The sequence below is a fragment of the Salmo trutta genome, chromosome 35 (assembly GCF_901001165.1).
Source record: "Salmo trutta chromosome 35, fSalTru1.1, whole genome shotgun sequence".
Lineage (NCBI taxonomy): Eukaryota > Metazoa > Chordata > Actinopteri > Salmoniformes > Salmonidae > Salmo > Salmo trutta.
In genome coordinates, this window is record NC_042991.1 from 27,340,224 (window position 1) to 27,361,598 (window position 21,375).

General features: G+C 43.9%; 1 protein-coding gene across 4 annotated transcripts in view; it reads left to right on the forward strand.

The window, feature by feature from the left end:
• Positions 1–502: 502 nt before the first annotated feature.
• The window catches only part of LOC115174973 (AT-rich interactive domain-containing protein 1B), a 94,484-nt gene continuing 73,611 nt past the window's right edge, over positions 503–21,375 (forward strand). Inside the window, exons 1-3 of one of the 4 annotated variants that reach the window (XM_029734050.1) lie at positions 503–2,255; positions 7,393–7,596; positions 14,159–14,308. In XM_029734050.1, the coding sequence (XP_029589910.1) occupies positions 984–2,255; positions 7,393–7,596; positions 14,159–14,308 (1,626 nt within the window). In that variant the 5' untranslated portion in view covers positions 503–983. Of the gene's footprint in view, positions 2,256–7,392; positions 7,597–14,155; positions 14,309–21,375 lie in introns of all 4 variants that reach the window. The other 3 variants (XM_029734049.1, XM_029734051.1, XM_029734053.1) reach the window with 3 other exon arrangements.

Consider the following 21,375-nt stretch of genomic DNA (forward strand, 5'->3'; position numbering starts at 1 on the left):
TGTGGAGCTGTACTGTGCTGCTTTCTGTGGGTTTTCACTGACCCACTTTCCCTGCTTCACTTGACTGGGCTGCTGCTGCCATTTCTGTGGGAGGTCTCAGACGATTTCCCCTTGAACAGGTCTCTCAAGTGAGTCAATCCCTCAACATCACACAGAATAACATATTCAGGAAGAGTAGCAGCTAATGGGGATCCTAATCAAATAAAAACATATTTGCTCATGTATATTCACTCTCATTTAGGTCTAAGTGGAAACACACAGACATTCTCATATGGCCTGTTTATCTTTTTTCAATTCTTGTTACTTTAATAATAACAGAAGAGCATAGAGAAGAATGAGTACATGTACAGTATATAGTCAACAATTTCCACACATATGATGGGTGAATGGGGTGAATGAATTCAATCAGACAAGTAGATTAGGCATAGTAAAGAAAGCAGGGAAAACAATAGCACCATTCATCTCAGAAGTAGGCGCTCGAACACTATTTCCAATTTAGGCATACAAATGTTCCCTTTCAGCCTGGTTTGCTATGAACATGCAAATACTTTTTTGTTGTTGTATGTGATAAACAGTGATATTTATTTATTCGGGCTCAGGTGCCACTACTCAGAATAATGTCGCCCCGCCCCGACCAGGAAACCGTCAGCCATTCAGCCCTCTAGATCGCCGAGGTATAAACTATCGATTCTCAACGCTCGCTGTTGCCATGCTGGGCTAAATGGTCTTTGGAGAGAAAAGGCATTTGCCTGTATACGGGTTAAACATGGAAGTAAAAAAGTTTCATGCTCGTCTTTATCAAAACTTTCAACATGAGCTCGCTCTAACATAGATGGTATTTATGCTCATATTCGACACTGTTTGCGCTCTTTTTCATTTCCCGCTAACGTCAGCTAGCTGGCATCTTTTCGTGTTCTGCTTTTCTTCTATATGTTTAGCTTGCTAGCTCGACTGGATTTTCTGCCTGAGATGTGGACTTGATCATGGCCGCACAAGTGGCAACAGCCCCAACATCAACTGGTAAGAAAAGGTCGAGTTTAACTAGCAGCGTGAGTCAAGATTTTAAATCTGCCAAATCTGGAGTAGTTGGTGGAGCTGTACTTGGGGTAGGAAACGGGACTATCGTTCATGCTATTAATGTAGAACGCAATCACCATGAATTGAACCCAAACAGAGCTCGAGTTTTTCCTGTAAACAACAATTCGAGTCAACGTGAGAAGGAAAGTGGAGATTGTAGATCGGAGTCTTTTTCGACTTCAAATTGTGACATGAGTTCGGGAAGCATGGAGACGGGAACGCTTGTCAGTCATAAAGTGAAAAATGTTGGTGTCGGAGATCCTCCATCGCATCACCACACACCTCCACAGCAACAGCCATTCAATCAATTCATTCAGCACCAACAACGCCAAATTCACAACAGCCAGCAGTCGATACATGGAGAAAGTGGAAACCGCCAACATGGAGGAAAAGAGAACGTTGTTTTAGGGAATCAAGTGGAACGGAATCAGCAGCAACAAATGCTAAATAAAAGTGAGGAGGAGGACCAACCGAGCAAAACGGAGGACCGGATTAACAGCAGGTACGACCATGCCAGTTTGGGACCAACTAATAACATCAACCCGTCCCAAAGTGGGAACAGCTCAGTTTCGGAGTTAAATAGTTATTATGGAAAGGGAAGAGGAGGGCCTTGCTTTGATCAACATGGCGGACAACAAAGCCCAGTGTCTGGGATAATGCATTCGGTACAACAGAACAATATGGATCAACTTCAACAAAACTCCCACGAAGGATACCAAAACAACCCGTACAATCACTACCCGAACTACCGACCTGGCTACGGTAACAGTGGATACGGGATGATGAGTCCCTCTCGGCACGGGAACAACATGATGGGCCCAATCAGCAACTCGGCTGCTGCTAATCATAGCAGAGCTGCCATGGCTGCTGCCTCTTCTTCTGGTGGTGCTAATATTGGAGGGTTTCACAGATTTCCAGGGCAAAGTCAGCAGCATCCGTCGGGGGCTACCCCGACTCTAAACCAGTTACTGACATCCCCGAGCCCTATGATGCGGGGCTATGGCAGTGGCTATCAAGATTACACTAATCCATCTGCTCAACAACAACAATCAAGCATGGGGCTGACTAAAGACTTGAGCTCCCAATACGGTTCAACAACTCATAGTTGGGGAGGACAAGAAAGAAATCACCCTGCCATGAGCCCTGGAAACAACGGACAAGGAAGCGGCAGATCACAGGTAAATGATGAACTCATATTTGTCACTTTTTACTAGTTGTCCAAACTATAACTAAGCTTTCCAGGCGGCTTGGCTAGTTAATTTAGCTATGGACAGACACGTTAGCTATGCTAATGTATTAGCTAGCCAGCATCGCTAGGATAGCTTTTGTACATTCTACTGTTTTTAGAATAAATAAACATGCACACGGAGAACACCCAAATGGTCATTTTCTGAATTCAGTATGCTTGTGGGCAGCTAACTAACTTAGTTAACTATTCTGTTATGGTTGATTTGAAGTTGACATTTCAATTTCTGTCCAAGGTGACTTCTGGTTGAGGATCCCAGACCTTACAGTTAGCTTGCTTGCTAGTCTCTTAAGTCTAGTTAAGTTAGTCTGTTCTCCAATATTTCAAACTTCAGCTACAGTACTGTACCATGTAAACGTATGCATACCCATGCTGATAAATTTACTACAACATTTGCAATTTAACTTGTGGACTTGCTTGACTTGCCTAGTTAAATAAAGGTTAAATTTTAAAAAAACTTTAAAAAAACGTTAGACTGGGGTGCGAAAACTATCGACCTTCCTAGCTAGCACATGATCTGTGCAACTGCTGAGATATTTAAGTATCCGTTTCATATCTCAAAACGCGCATATACTTTTTATTCAACAAATCAGAATTCTTACCAGCTAACACTAACATTCGTTTGTTGATATCCAGCTAGCTAGATATCATACACTCCAATTGTTATCTGCTATTGCTAGCTAGCGATAGCATAGCCTGCTAACGTTAGCCTTGCCACACCAATTTGAAGGCCTCGCGTTGGCCAAGTAGCTAGATGTGCTCCTCAGAACGTCTTATGAATATTATTTCAATTTATTTAAACATGGACATTCCATTGAGACCTAGGCCTCTTTTACAAGGAAGCTCAGCACACGATCATACAAATTCACAATATGTACAAGCAATTGAAGAAAATGAACATATGAAAAACAAACACATTACTCACTAATAAAAGTCATCAACCAGCCTTCTGAACTGCCCTAGTGGCGCCAAAACATCAAACTTAAGCGTTCTGGACATCATTCCGCAAAACAACTACCCACAGATCTACCTAACTCGGTGGAAACCCGAAGGGATCTCCAGTTAGCCATCCATGTAATCAGGTCTGGTGATTTGTGTGTATGTCTGTCATTTAGCAACGAAGTAAGGTATGGCAGACATTTGCACAAGGGCTTTATAAACAAACAGACAGTAGTGCATTGATCTAGAATATTTGAGAGGGCCAGCCTACTTTCTGATACAGAATGCAGTGACTTGTACTGAACCTATGTCCCTAGTAAAGTGTAGTGGGTTATGATAAACTGCTTCCAGTGGCAGCTGCATTCATATAGATGATATTGCCATAGTCTAAAGCCAGAATGAATGTCAACTGGATGATTGGGTTTCTGCTATTTAACAAAATGCATGCCCTGTTCTTATAAAGAAGCCTATTTTAATTCTTAACTCATCAGTATGCTTTTTGAAATGGCTTTCCATCAGTCCAGAGACCTAGATATTTATAAGTGGCGACACAATCAATATGGCTCGATCCAATGTACATTTGTATTTATTAGGGATCCCCATTGCAGCAGCTACTCTTCCTGGGGTCCAAAGATATTAAGGCACTTACATTACGTATAAAACAGTACATCATATAACATTATTACACCACTACATATCTACAATACTAAATGTCTAATACCACCATACAACAATATTACAATGTACTTGTGTGTAGATTGCATGTGCTAGCGCCTGTTTGCGTATGGATACATTTGTAAGCTTTTTGGGAAATAACATGTAAATACTTTTAGCTGCATTATAAGTACCAATTTCAGTTCAAGGGCTTTCTACAATGCAAAAAGGCAGATTGTAGTTGAGAGAGCCTTGTCAACAGAAAGGCCAACAGAATACACAACAGTATCCTACGCATACAATGGGAAGTTACAATATCTTAGACAAACCAATATTGCTAGATGCCAAAGAATGAGCTGGTGCTAGTAGCTGTCCATGTTCCAGTGAAATGTGTTGCAATCAATTGTTTGACTGGACGGTTAGTGGGCTGCTACGCATACTCTTCTGAAATGAGTTCATGAAACATCCACCGTGTAGGTGGAAACTTACATCTTGCACAACAGTAAGGGCTGGTGTCCATCTTGCACTTCCAAGAGCACTTGGAAGCATGAACATTTGCGCTAAATTTGACCGCTACCTCCTAATTGACCTAATCGTGCATCTGATTGGTTCTTACCACCTGCCTATCAAGGACTGGGGGGGGGGGGGGGGGTAGGAATCAGGATTGTGTTCTGTTTCCATGTGTAATGGTATCTATGACACTCGTGGCTTGACCTCATTTATCTAGTGATGTGATCCTGGTTTTTGACATGGAGGCCATTATGTGGTCTCCCCTCCATTATGTGGTCTCTCCTTCACACATGCAAATTAGCCATGTGCCCGATCCCACAATCAGCCAGCTAAATACCTCAGCTGGAAAACACACTCTCTCTCTTCAGGCCTGCACTGTGACAAGTTACCAAGAAGTGCCTGGTTTGAAAGCATTGACGTCTTTTGTAAATGTGAGCATGTTGTGGACGGACCCCTCCATTAGACAGGCTTTCTTTCTGAAAGTGTTTAACAGCCACTCTAGTCTCTAGTGTAGCTTAATTTCCCCACGGCTAAGCCCCCCACAGTGTTTAAAGATGCGCAAACTGCTGCACTACACAAAATATGGACTTTTCAGATGGAAGTTTATTCTTGTATTCACTAGCTAATTCCTGCTGTCTCCAGCATGCTCTGAGATCCTGTTACTGACAAGCCTATAATAAACATTTCTGCTTTGAAAGTCGATGATTATCTTCACTGAGGTATTGTAATTGAGTCTTAAATTAGGCTTTTTAAAAGAGGACATGTCCTGTTTTTCTGCAGCTCCCTCATTCTGACTTTGAGCACATGGACCTTGGTGCATCAGAAGCACTATGAAGGGAGTGATGCTGGCTTTGGTCTATGACATTCTTGCCATCAAAGCTGTAGTTTTATTACATTTTGACAAGTGGATATGTTTACGTTGTAGATGCAGTGTGTGAATATAGCCAGATGATGTGGTAAATTCTGTGGTTTGCCTGTGATGTGCAGGATGGTTCTATTCAAGTCTGGACGTCAGTGAGTCTGGACGTCCACTTCATTGTGGGTTGGAGACGGTTCGTCCTGTGCTCTTTGGTTACCCGTAGTGTAGGGTTACAGACAAACCTGAGATTGTGTTTTAGGAACTCAACCCAGGCATATGTGCTGGCTTAAAGTGGAGAGGTTTCTCTTCATAGTTTACTCCTCCCTCTCCAGATGCAGGTTTGATGTCTCCTCCCCACCCTCTTGTGATGTGAATTAAACACATGGCACTGGGATTCAGTATTTAATCTGTCCTGAATGGCACTCTATTTCATATACAGTGCTCTACTTTTGACCAGGACCCATATGTTTCTGGTCAAAAGTAGTGCACTATAAAGGGAATAGGGTGCCATTTAGGATGCAATCCTTTTATTTTGCTGATTTGTAGGTAGGATTTCCACATCTGAATGGCCTCATTCACATTGACAGCAAGCCCTCGTTTGGTAGATTAGCCTACAGCAGACAGAAGTGTTTAGCTGGCAGAAATGGAGTGCTTTTTGCTCACTGGACTCCTAATACAGGGAAAATACGAAAACAAGCTTGACCTATTTGTGTTTAAAAAAAAACATCACATCATTCTTTGCTCTGCAGCTATATTCTCCAGTCTTTCATTCGTGGGGTGAGACTTTATCAAAATAATGGACCTACAACGCTTTCGTGGGTGGTGTTTACGAACGGATTGAAACCAGTTACAGGTCATAAAATGGAGTAAGAACAACACAAAATTGAATGTTTACTGCTGGTACCTGAAAAGCATTGTGTTTTCGACCTCATTAGACGAAGTGTTGTGTGTGTGTGTATTTAGTTCAGAAAGTGTAGTGTTTGCGATTTAAGTAGCTTTTTCTCTATCTGATGATCTAGTCGTTTTTTTTGTAGTACAACGGTTTTCTTTTAAGACTGTTAGTCATTTGAGTTTACCATGCTGGATTCTGGCAAGTGTAAAATGAAAATATTGCTTTGTTTCTGTCTTTGAACAAAGTTGATTAATTCAAATTAGGCGTACTGCCAGATGTACAATACTTCTACAAAGGATTGTTGGTACAGCATCCTCCAATTTGCTTTCATTGATCATAATCCCATCTGAGCTACAGCGAAAACATTTGAATCGTTTTTATTTTGGATAGCCTACCCTGAACTGTCATTTAGTGAGTGTGTGTTAAAATCGCAGGGTGCCCAGGCATGACTGCTGACACCCAGACTGTTCGTTTAAAGTGGCCCCTTGGGCTTTCTCGATTGCTCACATTTTCTTTAAGTGCTGCTTCAATTGGCCTGAATTTAGCAGTGACATGAGAAGATTAGTTTGAATTGCTCTCACTCTTTTTTGGCACAGCCTGCCGAGCCTCTGGAGAATAACCTGACTCCTAAAGCACTTGACGGCACATTATCCTGGATATCTTTGCCAACCCCTGGACCTGACTACGGACCTCAGGCTATTTAATAGGGCTCCGGTGGAGTGATGGAGAAATCTGATGTATTGAAACCTTTAAAAACTACTTTTGTAATTTGCAAGACGTGGGGAATAGGCCTACATCAATTCTAGCCTGCTGTCATATACTGGAATTTGAGTAGTGATAGTCAGAATTGGACCATGTCACTATCGTTTTCTTAGTAGTTTTGCTCTTAGTCTAGGCTAGACTCTAGATATATTTTTATACCTTTATTTAACTAGGCAAGTCAGTTAGGAAGAAATTCTTATTTACATTGATGGCCTAGAAACAGTGGGTTAACTGCCTTGTTCAAGGGCAGAACGACAGATTTTTAACTTGTCAGCTCGGGGATTTGATCTTGCAACCTTTCGGTTACGAGTCCAACGCTCTAACCACTAGGGTACCTGCCGCGAATGAGAAGGAAGGGGCCTTTGACCTTGCAAGCTGTTGGTTGTATTCTAAAATGTCTAAAGCATAGTAAGCCCAAATCTTGTGCTAACTCCTCCCATCTCTCTCTGTTAGGTGCCACCAATAGACGCCATGGCGATGAAGCGCTCTCAGCTCTACGGCATGGGCAACAACCCTTACTCCCAGCAACAGCAGGGCGGGGGCGGCTCCTACCCTGGCCAACCATACGGATCACCTTCTCCTCACCGCTACCCAATGGGAATGCCTGGGAGGGCTCAGATGGGCGTGAGTGGAATGCAGTATCCTCAACAGCAGCAGGTATGCTCTCCATTTTAGGCTAGTCGTCAACCACTGCCTAAATGTCTGCCATTGCAATATAGGCTACTTCTCTACAGACTACTGTCAGCATTCAGGAGTTAGCACATGACGTACTCACTTTTACAATGAACCGCATTGGGATGCCCTTTCACCAGTTACACCAGTGACTGGAAGGCAGAGGGCTCTTCAGAGCTGTGTGGGTTTTGAATGACAATCACCTTGCAGGTTAAAGAAAGTGTTGGCCTGTTGTCCCCTCACGCAGAAGGCATGGGTCTGTTTCTGTGCCTGCCTGTCTGTCTGTGGTTGCATCCCAGATGGCACCCTGTTCCTTGTGGACCGGGTTGAAAGTAGTGCACTATATAGGGAATAGGTTGTGTCACAACCCCTGTGTGGGTGGCAGGGCTCTGACTGAGTGTAGGGATCTGTTGACATGCAGCATGGCTGGCAGAGCAATGTGGGCCAGGCTGGGCTGAGTCAGTCTATTCTGGTTAGAGTCAGACTGCACTGCTGCTATATTTAGCCCCCAGACAGAATGTTGGACTTGGCTCTTAACGCTCCTCCAGGGATGGCCTGGCAGTGGCCCTCACATGGGACCAGGCTGCTGACGTAGCATGATGTATGATGGTCCTAAATAAGGACTAAAGTCGGCCTCACCAGTAGTATTTGTGTACTGTTCTCGCTCGCTCTCTTACTTATTTATATATATTACACACACACACACACACACACACACACACACACACACACTTTGTTTTGCTGATTAAAGTCAATTCCCTGGGCTTTGCTGCTGTTCTGTTTCACAGTTGGCCCTCTTTCATTCCAGCCGTTATCCTTCCAGTGACAGGTGCTGAAAAAAAGTATGGAAACCCTTGTTGATATGAATAGATAACAGCTTTCTCTGCCCTCCACTTTGGCATGGGCCATGCATGACACACACACTAGGAATTGTTCTGCAGTTGTAATCTTGTCATATACCAATGTCATATTGATACTGCCTTTGTGGCACTGGATACGTGTCTGTTAAATCACCTAAATGTAAATATTCACAACACCAGCTTTGAAAATAGCAGAAATTGCGTTGCCCAAAGAAAACGTCATCTCGACGATGGTAGAAAACCACTATCACATCATTGCATCATTACATCATTAGAAATCGGCAGCATTTTCCAGTTTGACCCTAGGGCTCTATGTGTTAGTGTCAGCTCTGCTTGCTTTTCCGTCTCGGAGAGAGACGGAGCATGTAATGACTTTTATCAGCGCCGGGCCCCAGATGGCCCCTTCTCCATTACCTCATGGATTCCACCTGAAATTGGATGCTTCAACTATTCAGATACCACCGGGGCCCCGCTTTGCTATTTTATATTGATTGTGTTCCCCGCACCCTCCCTCCGAGGGTGGGGGGGGATGGCCGGCCAGCACGGAGAGAAGAGATGCAGCAGAGAAGACAAGCCCGTATTAGAGATGTCATTCAGAGATCAACCTTAATATTTCAAGATAATTAGGAATGGATTTTCCTCAGTCTACTATACAGGCTGGCTTCCCTTCTTGCTATGTCTTCCTTCGCATCCTGCTGTCTTTGGTCTGGTGTCAACTGTCCTAAATGGCACCCTATTTCCTCTATAGTGCACTCTATTAATCAGGGCTCTGTAAAGGGAATATGGTGCCATTTGGGATATTCCCCTAGTGTCATCGGTCCCTGATTCAAAACTTTAATATCTTATGCTTACCAAATTTCTATCAGCATGTTAAATGTGCAACCAGAGGGAGAAAAAAAACTCTGGACCACCTTTACTCCACACACAGAGACGCATTCAAAGCTCTCCCTCCATTTGGCAGATCTGACCATAAATCTATCCTCCTGATTCCTGCTTACAAGCAAAAATTAAAGCAGGAAGTGACTAGATCAATAAAAAAGTGGTCAGATGAAGCAGATGCTAAGCTACAGGACAGTTTTGCTAGCACAGACTGGAACATGTTCCGGGATTCTTCCGATGGCATTGAGGAGTACACCACATCAGTCACTGGCTTCATCAATAAGTGCATTGACGATGTCGTCCCCTCAGTGACCGTATGTACATACCCAAATCAGAAGCCATAGGTTACAAGAAACATCCGCACCGAGCTAAAGGCTAGAGCTGCCGCTTTCAAGGAGCGGGACTCTAACCCGAAAGCTTATAAGAAATCCCGCTATGCCCTCCGGCGAACCATTTAACGGGCAATACAGGACTAAGATCGAATTGTACTATACTGTCTCGATGCTCGTCAGATGTGGCTGGGCTTGCAAACCATTAGACTACAAAGGGAAGCACAGCCGAGAGCTGCCCATTTGACACAAGCCTACCAGACGACCTAAACTACTTCTATGCTCGCTTCAAGGCAAATAACACTGAAACATGCATGAGAGCACCAGCTGTTCCAGAAGACAGGGATCACGCTCTCTGCAGCCGATGTGAGTAAAACCTTTAAACTGGTTAACATTCACAAGGCCGCAGGGCCAGACGGATTACCAGGATGTGTACTGCGAGCATGCGCTGACCAACTGGCAAGTGTCTTCACTGACATTTTCAACCTCTCCCTGTCCGAGTCTGTAATACCAACATGTTTTAAGCAGACAACCATAGTGCCTGTGCCCAAGAACACCAAGGTAACCTGCCTAGATGACTACTGACCTTAGCACTCACGTCTGTAGTCATGAAATGCTTTGTAAATCTGGTCATGTCTCACATCAACACCATTATCCCAGAAACCCTAGACCCTCTCCAGTTTGCATACCGCCCCAACATATCCACAGATGATGCAATTTCTCTTGCACTCCACACTGCCCTTTCCCACCTGGACAAAAGGAACACCTATGTGAGAATGCAATTCATTGACTAGAGCTCAGCGTTCAACACCATAATGCCCTCAAAGCTCCTCAATAAGCTAAGGACCCTGGATCTCAACACCTCCCTCTGCAGCTGGATCCTGGACTTCCTGGCGGGCCGCCCCCAGGTGGTAAAGGTAGGTAACACATCCGCCACGCTGATCCTCAACACGGGCTCCTCGGGGTGCGTGCTCAGTCCACTCCTGTACTCTCATGACTGCACAGCCAGGCATGACTCCAACATCATCATTAAGTTTGCCGATGACACAACAGTGGTAAGCCTGATCACCGACAACAGTGAGACAACCTATAGGGAGGAGGTCAGGGCCATGTGGTGCCAGGACAACAAGCTCTCCCTCAACGTGATCATAACAAAGGAGATGATTGCGGACTACAGGAAAAAGAGGACCGAGCACACCCCCATTCTCGCCGACGTGGCTGCAGTGGAACAGGTTGAGAGCTTCAAGTTCCTTGGTGTCCACATCACCAACAACCTAACATGGTCCAAGCACACTGACAGTCGTGAAGAGGGCATGACAAAGCCTATTCCAGATTTAGAATGGGTCCTCAGATCCTCAAAAGGTTCTACAGCTGCACCATCGAGAGCATCCAGACTTGTTGCATCACTGCCTGGTATGGCAACTGCTTGGCCTCCTACCGCAAGGCACTACAGAGGGTAGTGCGGACAGCCCAGTACATTACTGGGGCTAAGCTCCCTGCCATCCAGGACCTCTATACCAGGCGGTATCAGAGGAAGTCCCTAAAAATTGTCAGACTCTAGCCACCCTAGTCATAGACTGTTCAGTCTGCTACCGCACGGCAAGCGGTACCGGAGCGCCAAGTCTATGTCCAAGAGGCTTCTAAACAGCTTCTACCCCAAGCCATAAGACTCCTGAACACCTAATCAAATGGCTACCCCTCTTTTACACTGCTGCTACTCTGTTATCATCTATGCATAGTCACTTTAATAACTCTACCTACATGTACATGTTGTCTCAACTAACTGTTGCCCCTGCACATTGACTCTGTACCGGTACCCCCTGTATATAGCCTCCACATTGACTCTGTACCGGTACCCCCTGTATATAGCCTCCACATTGACTCTGTACCGGTACCCCCTGTATATAGCCTCCACATTGACTCTGTACTGGTACCCCCTGTATATAGCCTCCACATTGACTCTGTACCGGTACCTCCCTGTATATTGCCTCCACATTGACTCTGTACCGGTACCCCCTGTATATAGCCTCCACATTGACTCTGTACCGGTACCCCCTGTATATAGCCTCCACATTGACTCTGTACCGATACCCCCTGTATATAGCCTCCACATTGACTCTGTACCGGTACCCCCTGTATATAGCCTCCACATTGACTCTGTACCGGTACCCCCTGTATATAGCCTCCACATTGACTCTGTACCGGTACCCCCTGTATATAGCCTCCACATTGACTCTGTACCGGTACCTCCCTGTATATTGTCTCTATTGTTATTTTACTGCTGCTCTTTAATTACTTTTATTTCTTATTCTTATCTGTATTTATTTGTTTAACCGCATTGTTGGTTAGGGGCTTGTAAGTAAGCATTTCACTGTAAGGTCTACACCTGTTGTATTTGGCACATGTGACTAATAAAATGATTTCTGGAGGTCTGAAAGCGTCTGGCCTATGAAACCTATTACAGCCCATACAAACCTAAGGATTAGGAGGCCGTGCCGCATCTTCCAAAAGATTCGTTATCATGCACACTAGCTGAGACGTCTGAGATTGTGACGTATTTACATTACCCTGTGTCCTGCCTGGCACTGTACTATCTCAGTAACCAACACCTCATTTAATCAAAGGTCTTACTAGTGCCAACCCTCAGTTTTGGTATCTGTCAGTTTGTTCTTAGTAAATGAGTCACACTGCGCTGACTGACAATGGCAGCACCTGATTGGGTCTAAGCCTGCTGAAGTGATAGCAGGATTTAACCAAGTGTTCTCCTCCAGCCTTGTACATATTGATCACACTATTTATCTGATGGGACTTTATAGGAGGCAGTTAATGCAGACTGGCTCTGGCAGAGAGCGGGGGTTGCGTTACAATAAAAAGTGCAACTGTTTGACACTTTCCTTCATGGATTTGTAATAACATAGCTGGTATAAGAACATTTTGGAATTCCCCTCTAGCCTATCACTACACCAATCCAAAGCTTTTCTGTTTGTGGGGTAGTGAAGGAGAGCACACACACTCACCACTGCTGCTGGTGGTACGTCCTTCAGATGCTCTTGGCCTGGCCTGGAAATGGGCTCAGAGGAGAGGGGCTGAGAGGCAGGGAGCTATGGGAGGTTGAGTTAGACTCCCAGACATCACTGTCTCAGTTCCAGAGTGATGAGCTCATGTGGAAAAACAGCCTCGACGCCCCCCCAGGCTTCAGGAGCTGACGGCTTGTTGGGTGATGAGCATTGCACACAGCTATTGGATTGTAAAACTGCTCAGCGCTGCACTCCCATATGGGCCTCCATGTTTCTGCTTTTATGTCCCAAATGGCACCCTATTCCCCATGTAGTTCCCTACTTTAGGTATAGGCTGCCATTTTGAGCTGCAGACAGAAATAACCCAGCCATTATCATAGATTGCTCTTAGGTTTTATAGATACCTGATGTTTCATAGAATGACCAGGCTAGTGTTGTTGTGCTTGGCTTTTGAATCGTTGAATCATTGAGGGGGAGGACCCTTCACCAACAGGGGAATGCTGAACTCTGCCTCTGTTGCAGAAACCTTATGATCGATCCTGTTATGTTTCCAGATTTCTCGATGGTGTACTCTACAATAGGTATCAGTCTGTTCTATAGACTGCCGGTGGTGTGTATTTTGTTCTACACTTAGAAACACGGCCAGTAAGTGACTCCAGGTGAGGCAGAGAGGGGGATCAGCCAATAACAGCTGTTCCCCAAAACGCCTTACGTAAGACTGTTACAAACAGCTTGGATGAATGGAGGAGGAGGAGAGCAGCTGGGGCTGTATTCCAAATGGCACACTATGGGCTCTGGTCAAAAATGGTGCACTATATAGGGAATAGGGTACCCTTTGGGCCACGGCGGCTGTGTGTATTATTGATGTCAACACAATGTTAATGTATTGAGGCTGGAGAGGTGAGAAACCCTCCAGGGTCCTGTTCATCACTTCTCACTGCCATTAGTCAACCCCAGTACAGAGCATGGTAAACAACCTAGCAGGCAGTGGGACTGAGTGGAAATGACTTAGGCTATACTGCATCACGTTGATAGGGAGTTTAGTCAAATTCACTTCTGTATTTGAATCTGGATTTTTTTAATTGTATGCTGATATGTCTTGGTGAACTAAAGGCCAGTGGTCTATCCTTTACGTCTTGCAGAGCTGTGGGTATTGACAGTGAGCTTTTAGAGAGTATTGACCCTACCATGGCCTTTTTTGCCTTTACCTCCCTTATTCTCACATCATTTGCTCACATTGTATATAGACTTATTTTTTTCTACTGCATCATTGATTGTATGTTGTTTTACTCCATGTGTAACTCTGTGTTGTTGTATGTTGTCGAACTGCTTTGCTTTATCTTGGTTAGGTCGCAATTGTAAATGAGAACTTGTTCTCAACTTGCCTACCTGGTTAAATAAAGGTGAAATAAAATTAAAAAATATATATATATCTGATGTCTCCTTTACTGTCTCTCAGCAGATGGCAGCTCAGTATAGGCAGCAGCAGGGGGGCATGGGAGGGTACTGCCAGCCACAAGGCCAGCCCCCGTACTCCAGCCCTCCCCAGCAGCAGCAGCCTGCAGCCCCCACACAGCCCCCCTACATGCAGTCACGTCCACTGCCACAGGAGGTAAGACTACAACCCCTACAATGCCCCGCGTGTAATGAAGTTGACTAGCCAATTGGCAGGACTTAGGTTAGAATTCTGACCTTTCTGAACGATGCACTCATTGGCTAGTTCATGTCCATGAGTGTAATCAAAGCAGTGTTTACTCCATAAGCATACTAACACACACACACACACACACGTTGATTTCATTGTGGAGAGACGGGTTTACTGGGATTATAGCCATTAGAACAGAGGCCACACAGGTCCATCTTCATTTTAAAAACTTAATGAGCAATACATTAAAAACTAATTATGTGCTGTAGTGTTCCCCAGAGATTAGAGTGATCCGTTCTCTGTTCCATCTGCACTCCCCGTCCCCTCTCTCTCAGACTGCGTCCCAAATGGCACCCTAGTCCCACTACTTTTGACAAGGACAGCCTCTGGCTGTTTGAGTCAGCCATTTTGGCTGCTCATATTTGTAGGCGTGAGGCAGCGGGTCAGCTGCAGTCATTTTTTATTCAGCTAGCAGAGAGTTACCTGCAGGGGGTCTTTGGATGAAGGCAAAACCCTGACCCTTTGTGTAATACCTGGGGTTCCTTTGGTTCTGAGAGAGAAGGAATACACAGCAAAAGAAAAGCGAGGTTAACAGTGGTGCTGCCTGGCTGGAACAATGACAAATTGACTGAGTAAAATCCAGTTTCCAGTAGGGGTGGGAATTGCCAGGTACCCCAAGTTAATGATAGTTTCACAATACTTAGGCGCTGATACGATATGTATTGTGATTCTATATGTTTTGAGATTCGATACTGTTTTTTTTTTTTATTGCGTTTCGATGTTTCAAACATATTGCTCACCATATGTCTGCTGCAGAGGGACGAGCCATGGGACATGATCAGTCATGGAAATAAAGTGCTGAAATCAAACGTTTCTGTTTATCCCCACACACTAACTGTATTTAAAAAATGTCTTCGATGATAAGACTGATAGGGGGGGGACATTTTCAAATTCTGCCCCTGCCACGTGTCTGCTCCCACTGTTTTTGACAGGAAGGATAGGGGAAATAAAGGGCTGGATTTAGACTGATACCCTTGTGCTTGCTACAGCTCCTGCTAGCACCAAACACCCAAGATGGCCACCACTGTGCTTGTCAGACCAGTGTTTCCTGTGAAACTGGGTGTTGTAATGATGAAGCACAGCTGCCAACAACACAGAGCGTGAACTCTCAGTCGGGGGGCCACTGAACAAGACAAGGCGTCGCTTCTAAGTTCACCCCCTTTAGGGATGCAAACAGTGTTCCACTTGACAGAAACCACAATCAGAGAGTCCAGACCTTGTGGGAGAGACGGCGAGCCTGGCAGTCTACTGAGCTCTGTGTTGCCCCTGCTACTCCGTCTCTCTCCTCTGTCCCAGCGGCCTTAGTAAGCTTTGTATGTGTCGTCTTGGCGAGACAATGAGCCAGCGTACACCACGGGAAACGTGCGTGTGTGTGTGATACAGTGAAGCCTGGAGAAAGAAAAGACGATATCGAAGCTCCCCTCCTGGACATGGGTTTTCATTGATTCTGTGTGTCGCAAATGACACCCTATACAGAGCAGGGCTCTAGTCAGAAGTAGTGCACTATGTAGGGTAGGGATCATCAACTAGATTCAGCCTCTGGCCGATTTTCTTATAATTTTTTCTTGAGTGGATGGTCTGGGGCCGGAGCATGATTCTAAATAATTTGTAGACTTTAGATTGACCGCAAGAGGTCCAAACCGATATAATATTTGACTAAAACACAATTTCAAACCTAGGACGGGTTGTTACTATGACTAGGATGGGTTGTTACTAGGACTAGGATGGGTTGTTACTAGGACTAGGACGGGTTGTTACTAGGACTAGGACGGGTTGTTACTAGGACTAGGACGGGTTGTTACTAGGACGGGTTGTTACTAGGACGGGTTGTTACTAGGACTAGGACGGGTTGTTACTAGGGCTAGGACGGGTTGTTACTAGGGCTAGGACGGGTTGTTACTAGGGCTAGGACGGGTTGTTACTAGGACTAGGACGGGTTGTTACTAGGACGGGTTGTTACTAGGATGGGTTGTTACTAGGACGGGTTGTTACTAGGACGGGTTGTTACTAGGACGGGTTGTTACTAGGACGGGTTGTTACTAGGACGGGTTGTTACTAGGACTAGGACGGGTTGTTACTAGGACTAGGACGGGTTGTTACTAGGACTAGGACGGGTTGTTACTAGGACTAGGACGGGTTGTTACTAGGACTAGGACGGGTTGTTACTAGGACTAGGACGGGTTGTTACTAGGACTAGGACGTTACTAGGACTAGGACGGGTTGTGACTAGGACTAGGACGGGTTGTGACTAGGACTAGGACGGGTTGTGACTAGGACTAGGACGGGTTGTGACTAGGACTAGGACGGGTTGTGACTAGGACGGGTTGTGACTAGGACGGGTTGTGACTAGGACGGGTTGTTACTAGGACTAGGACGGGTTGTGACTAGGACTAGGACGGGTTGTGACTAGGACTAGGACGGGTTGTGACTAGGACTAGGACGGGTTGTGCCTTTGGCTTCTGGACAACAAAAGAAAGTTGACATGAAATCATTAGAACAGGAGAGAAATGGCATAGTGGTTAGGGCTGGGCGATATATCCGATTAATTAAAATGTATGTTTTTGCGCTCTATTCCAAATGCCTATATTGCGGAATCAAGTTTTTTGTTGTTTGTATTTCTTAGTTTTTATGAGCGTTTGTCCACTTGCTCTCATGTTGTCTTTTTGGTCTCGTTCGCTCCGTCTGTGCTGTGCACCTTCCCATTTACACCAGAGATCTGTACATAATGACAAGATGCTCATGTCTCCGCCCTAACAATGGGAGTTGTTGTCCCAAAGACGGGAAGGCAGGCTTCAAGCTTCAGTTTAAAAATAAGCGCATAGAAATGCATTGGGCTTATTTTGGACACATTTTGGCGAGAGTGTAAGCTCTCGCTTCGCCACTTTCTCCCAAGCCCCTCCCCCTACCACTCACAACAAAGATGAGATCACTTCTTCCTCTGACAAGTGGTTTCAAGACATTATTTTACTGTAATAGAGAAGTTAACCTTTCCAACCATACCCTGTTTCAACTCCTCAAATTTCAAGGAGAGCAGACACTACTAAAATGGATGTACCAATGAACATTCATTCTTGAAAATGCTCAGTTCATTGTGCGTCCATTATGGTACCACGTATTGCTAGCAGCATTTTAGTCAGATAAAGATTGTTATATTAGCTGTTTAGTCTGTTTTTTTACTGTGCAATAAGTATCCAACTATTATCAAAGGAATCGGCAACTCATTCTGAGAAATAAGTCAGGCCACTTGATTTCAACATCTGAACAAAGTGGACAGGCTAGCATGCAGTTCAAACTGAGACGGACAGAAGGGTGTGTTCATAACAATTCAACTGTTTTGCCTTATTAGCTGAATTCAGAGCTAGTGAAATTATACCTAGATCCAAGTTGGCTAAACTAGAAATATAAATATGAGCTGGCTACTAACTAGCACGTGGGCCTTTGCTTGAGAGATTGAGACCGGTGTTTGTTTTCTATAATACCTGCTACATTATTAGTGAATGTGCATTATGCATGGTTCTGGTTACATTTGTAACAAAAAAGGGCATTTTTTTAAAGACGGAACTGAAAGCCAGATCAGTAATTATTGCACCAAAAATTATTTTATGGTTGTGGAAGGCATATTCAGCCTCGGTATAATTACACAAACTCTGAATTCATTCAATTATTGCTGACTGTTTTAAATGCAGTGGATTTGACCTTTAATCGTTCAACAATGCTTATTTAGAGACAGCATTTAAAAAAAAATAGAGATGTGTATATATTTTGAATTGCCCATAAGTTAGAAAGAAAATGTAAATGTGAGTTTTAGGCCATATCGCTCAGCCCTAATAGTGGGGGGTCCAATAGGCGCTCAGCCCTAATAGTGGGGGGTCCAATAGGCGCTCAGCCCTAATAGTGGGGGGTCCAATAGGCGCTCAGCCCTAATAGTGGGGGGTCCAATAGGGAAGTAAATGGAAATTGTCTGTCTATACTGTAAGAAATAGAGGAATCCAGGATAATTAAGCTTCTTTAATTTTTTTTGCTGTGGATTGTTTCAAATTGCATTCTCGTAGGTCTTATGCCTATTTAGAAAGCCCGCAGTTTGGGCAGCGCGCGTGGCAATGGGCCTAGCTGATTCAGTTGTGGCTGTCAGTAAAAAGCATCTAAAATATGTGTGAAGATAATGTGTCTTGAGAATAATTGAAAATGTTGAGACGGAAGAAAGGGAGGGGTGTGGTAAAGATATGAGTCTCTCTCCCATTCATTGTGTGAATTGTTTGAGATTTTTATTAATTCCTCATTACATATGTCATCAGTAGTAAATGTATTCCCCGTCATTTGGATACATTCATTTATGTTAATGCCTGTATTAATTAGTCAATTACAGTTCTCATTCTTGGAGTGGAAATGTTTGCAGATTTCACAACCTGCTACAGTTGTGACACAGTTTTGGTTAATTTCATAACCATTTATGAGATCAACAAAAAACTGTCATTGTCTTTTGTTTGGAGTGCTCCATGTGAGCAGTGAGCACTTATCTGGTTTCTATGTCCTGAAGATGTTGAGGGAGCGCGCGTGCCTGAGAATGCATAGAGGTACCTGGCCTGCTCTGCGGAAATGTAGGAAAGTGTGTGGATAATGTTAAAACTATAGTTCCTCACAGTAAGCTATTTGAAAAATCTTCCAAACTATCTCCCCCTCGATAATCACCAATCCTCGGGGTGAAAGAGCTGCATTGACCTATAGGCTATGAGTTCCATGCGCTCATTTCTTTAGCTGCCAATGGATCATGGTGTATCAATGCATATGGCAGAGGCTGGTGATATTGCCTTAGTTGATTTTTAGCTTTTTATTTTAATGAAGATTTTTTGGATTAAACATTTCTCCCCACCAAAATGCAGATATGAAAATCATAACTACGCTTTCCCAACTTGAAAGTCATGCGCTCCCTTTAAAGTCTTTTTAAATAATTGCCTCCATGTTACCATGGTGGGATTTTGTCTATAGGCTACTTTGAAGCAAGGTAAAACATGTCTCCATAATATGAAATAAAATATTCAGGTTTTAAACAATTTAGTTTGTTTTCAAAATGCATACTACCTCCAGCTCACATTGTAAAGTGGTGAGTGAGGCACTGAGCCTGTTGCCTGCACTTGAATGGGAGAGTCAGCTTCAATTACCAGTTGAGGAATAAAAATAGTAGCTCTTTTTAATCGTGCACCAAAACAGTTTTTAACACGAGATTGCATTTAGAATTGCATTTAGAATTGTTGCGCAATAAATGGCCTTCTAAAAGCCCGTTTTACTCCAGCAGCAACCAGGTGAGGAGCTGCAGCAGAAATCACACTCAAAATAGCCTGTACGCTGTACGCGTGTGATAAATCAGATGCATGATGATCTGTACGCGTGTGATAAATCAGATTCATGATGATCTGTACGCGTGTGATAAATCAGATGCATGATGATCTGTACGCGTGTGATAAATCAGATTCATGATGATCTGTACGCGTGTGATAAATCAGATGCATGATGATCTGTACGCGTGTGATAAATCAGATGCATGATGATCTGTAGGCGTGTGATAAATCAGATGCATGATGATCTGTACGCGTGTGATAAATCAGATGCATGATGATCTGTACGCGTGTGATAAATCAGATGCATGATGATCTGTACGCGTGTGATAAATCAGATGCATGATGATCTGTACGCGTGTGATAAATCAGATGCATGATGATCTGTACCCGTGTGATAAATCAGATGCATGATGATCTGTACGCGTGTGATAAATCAGATACATGATGATCTGTACGCGTGTGATAAATCAGATACATGATGATCTGTACGCGTGTGATAAATCAGATTCATGATGATCTGTAGGCGTGTGATAAATCAGATCCATGATGATCTGTACGCGTGTGATAAATCAGATTCATGATGATCTGTACGCGTGTGATAAATCAGATGCATGATGATCTGTACGCGTGTGATAAATCAGATGCATGATGATCTGTAGGCGTGTGATAAATCAGATGCATGATGATCTGTACGCGTGTGATAAATCAGATTCATGATGATCTGTAGGCGTGTGATAAATCAGATCCATGATGATCTGTACGCGTGTGATAAATCAGATTCATGATGATCTGTACGCGTGTGATAAATCAGATGCATGATGATCTGTACGCGTGTGATAAATCAGATACATGATGATCTGTACGCGTGTGATAAATCAGATTCATGATGATCTGTAGGCGTGTGATAAATCAGATGCATGATGATCTGTACGCGTGTGATAAATCAGATCCATGATGATCTGTAGGCGTGTGATAAATCAGATGCATGATGATCTGTACGCGTGTGATAAATCAGATGCATGATGATCTGTACGCGTGTGATAAATCAGATGCATGATGATCTGTACGCGTGTGATAAATCAGATGCACGATGATCTGTACGCGTGTGATAAATCAGATACATGATGACTAATAAGAATAAACACAGGCCAATTTAATTCCACTAAATTCTGAAATTAACCTATAGACTGCAGGTCAAATGTATTTCCGTCAATGAATAAAAAGCATTATTTTGCAAAGGGATTTTTTTTGTCCCTGTCATTTTTTTTGCCGTTAACAGTTTTATCGGCTTTTCGTTATACTTTTTTTTCAGCCAAAAGCCATAAATTTCCAGCTAACGGAAACCCTGGATCACATATCCAGTATCTCTCTATGCCTGGTAAGACTTTCAGGGCTCTACGATTGACCTTTTTTTACAAGGAGCACGTGTGTGCCTAAGTTGAACAATTTAGTAGCACACAAGGACATTTTAGGAGCATAATAAAAATGTATTTGCGGTAACTAGATGTTTTCTTTGTACTAATGGTGTAAGCATGACCGTCATGAATCTGCACTCAGTGTATTCTCCATGGCACTCGGGTTGCGGCACATTGAAGTAATCATTGCAACAATTATCGTCTGGGTGATTTGTTTTCTAGG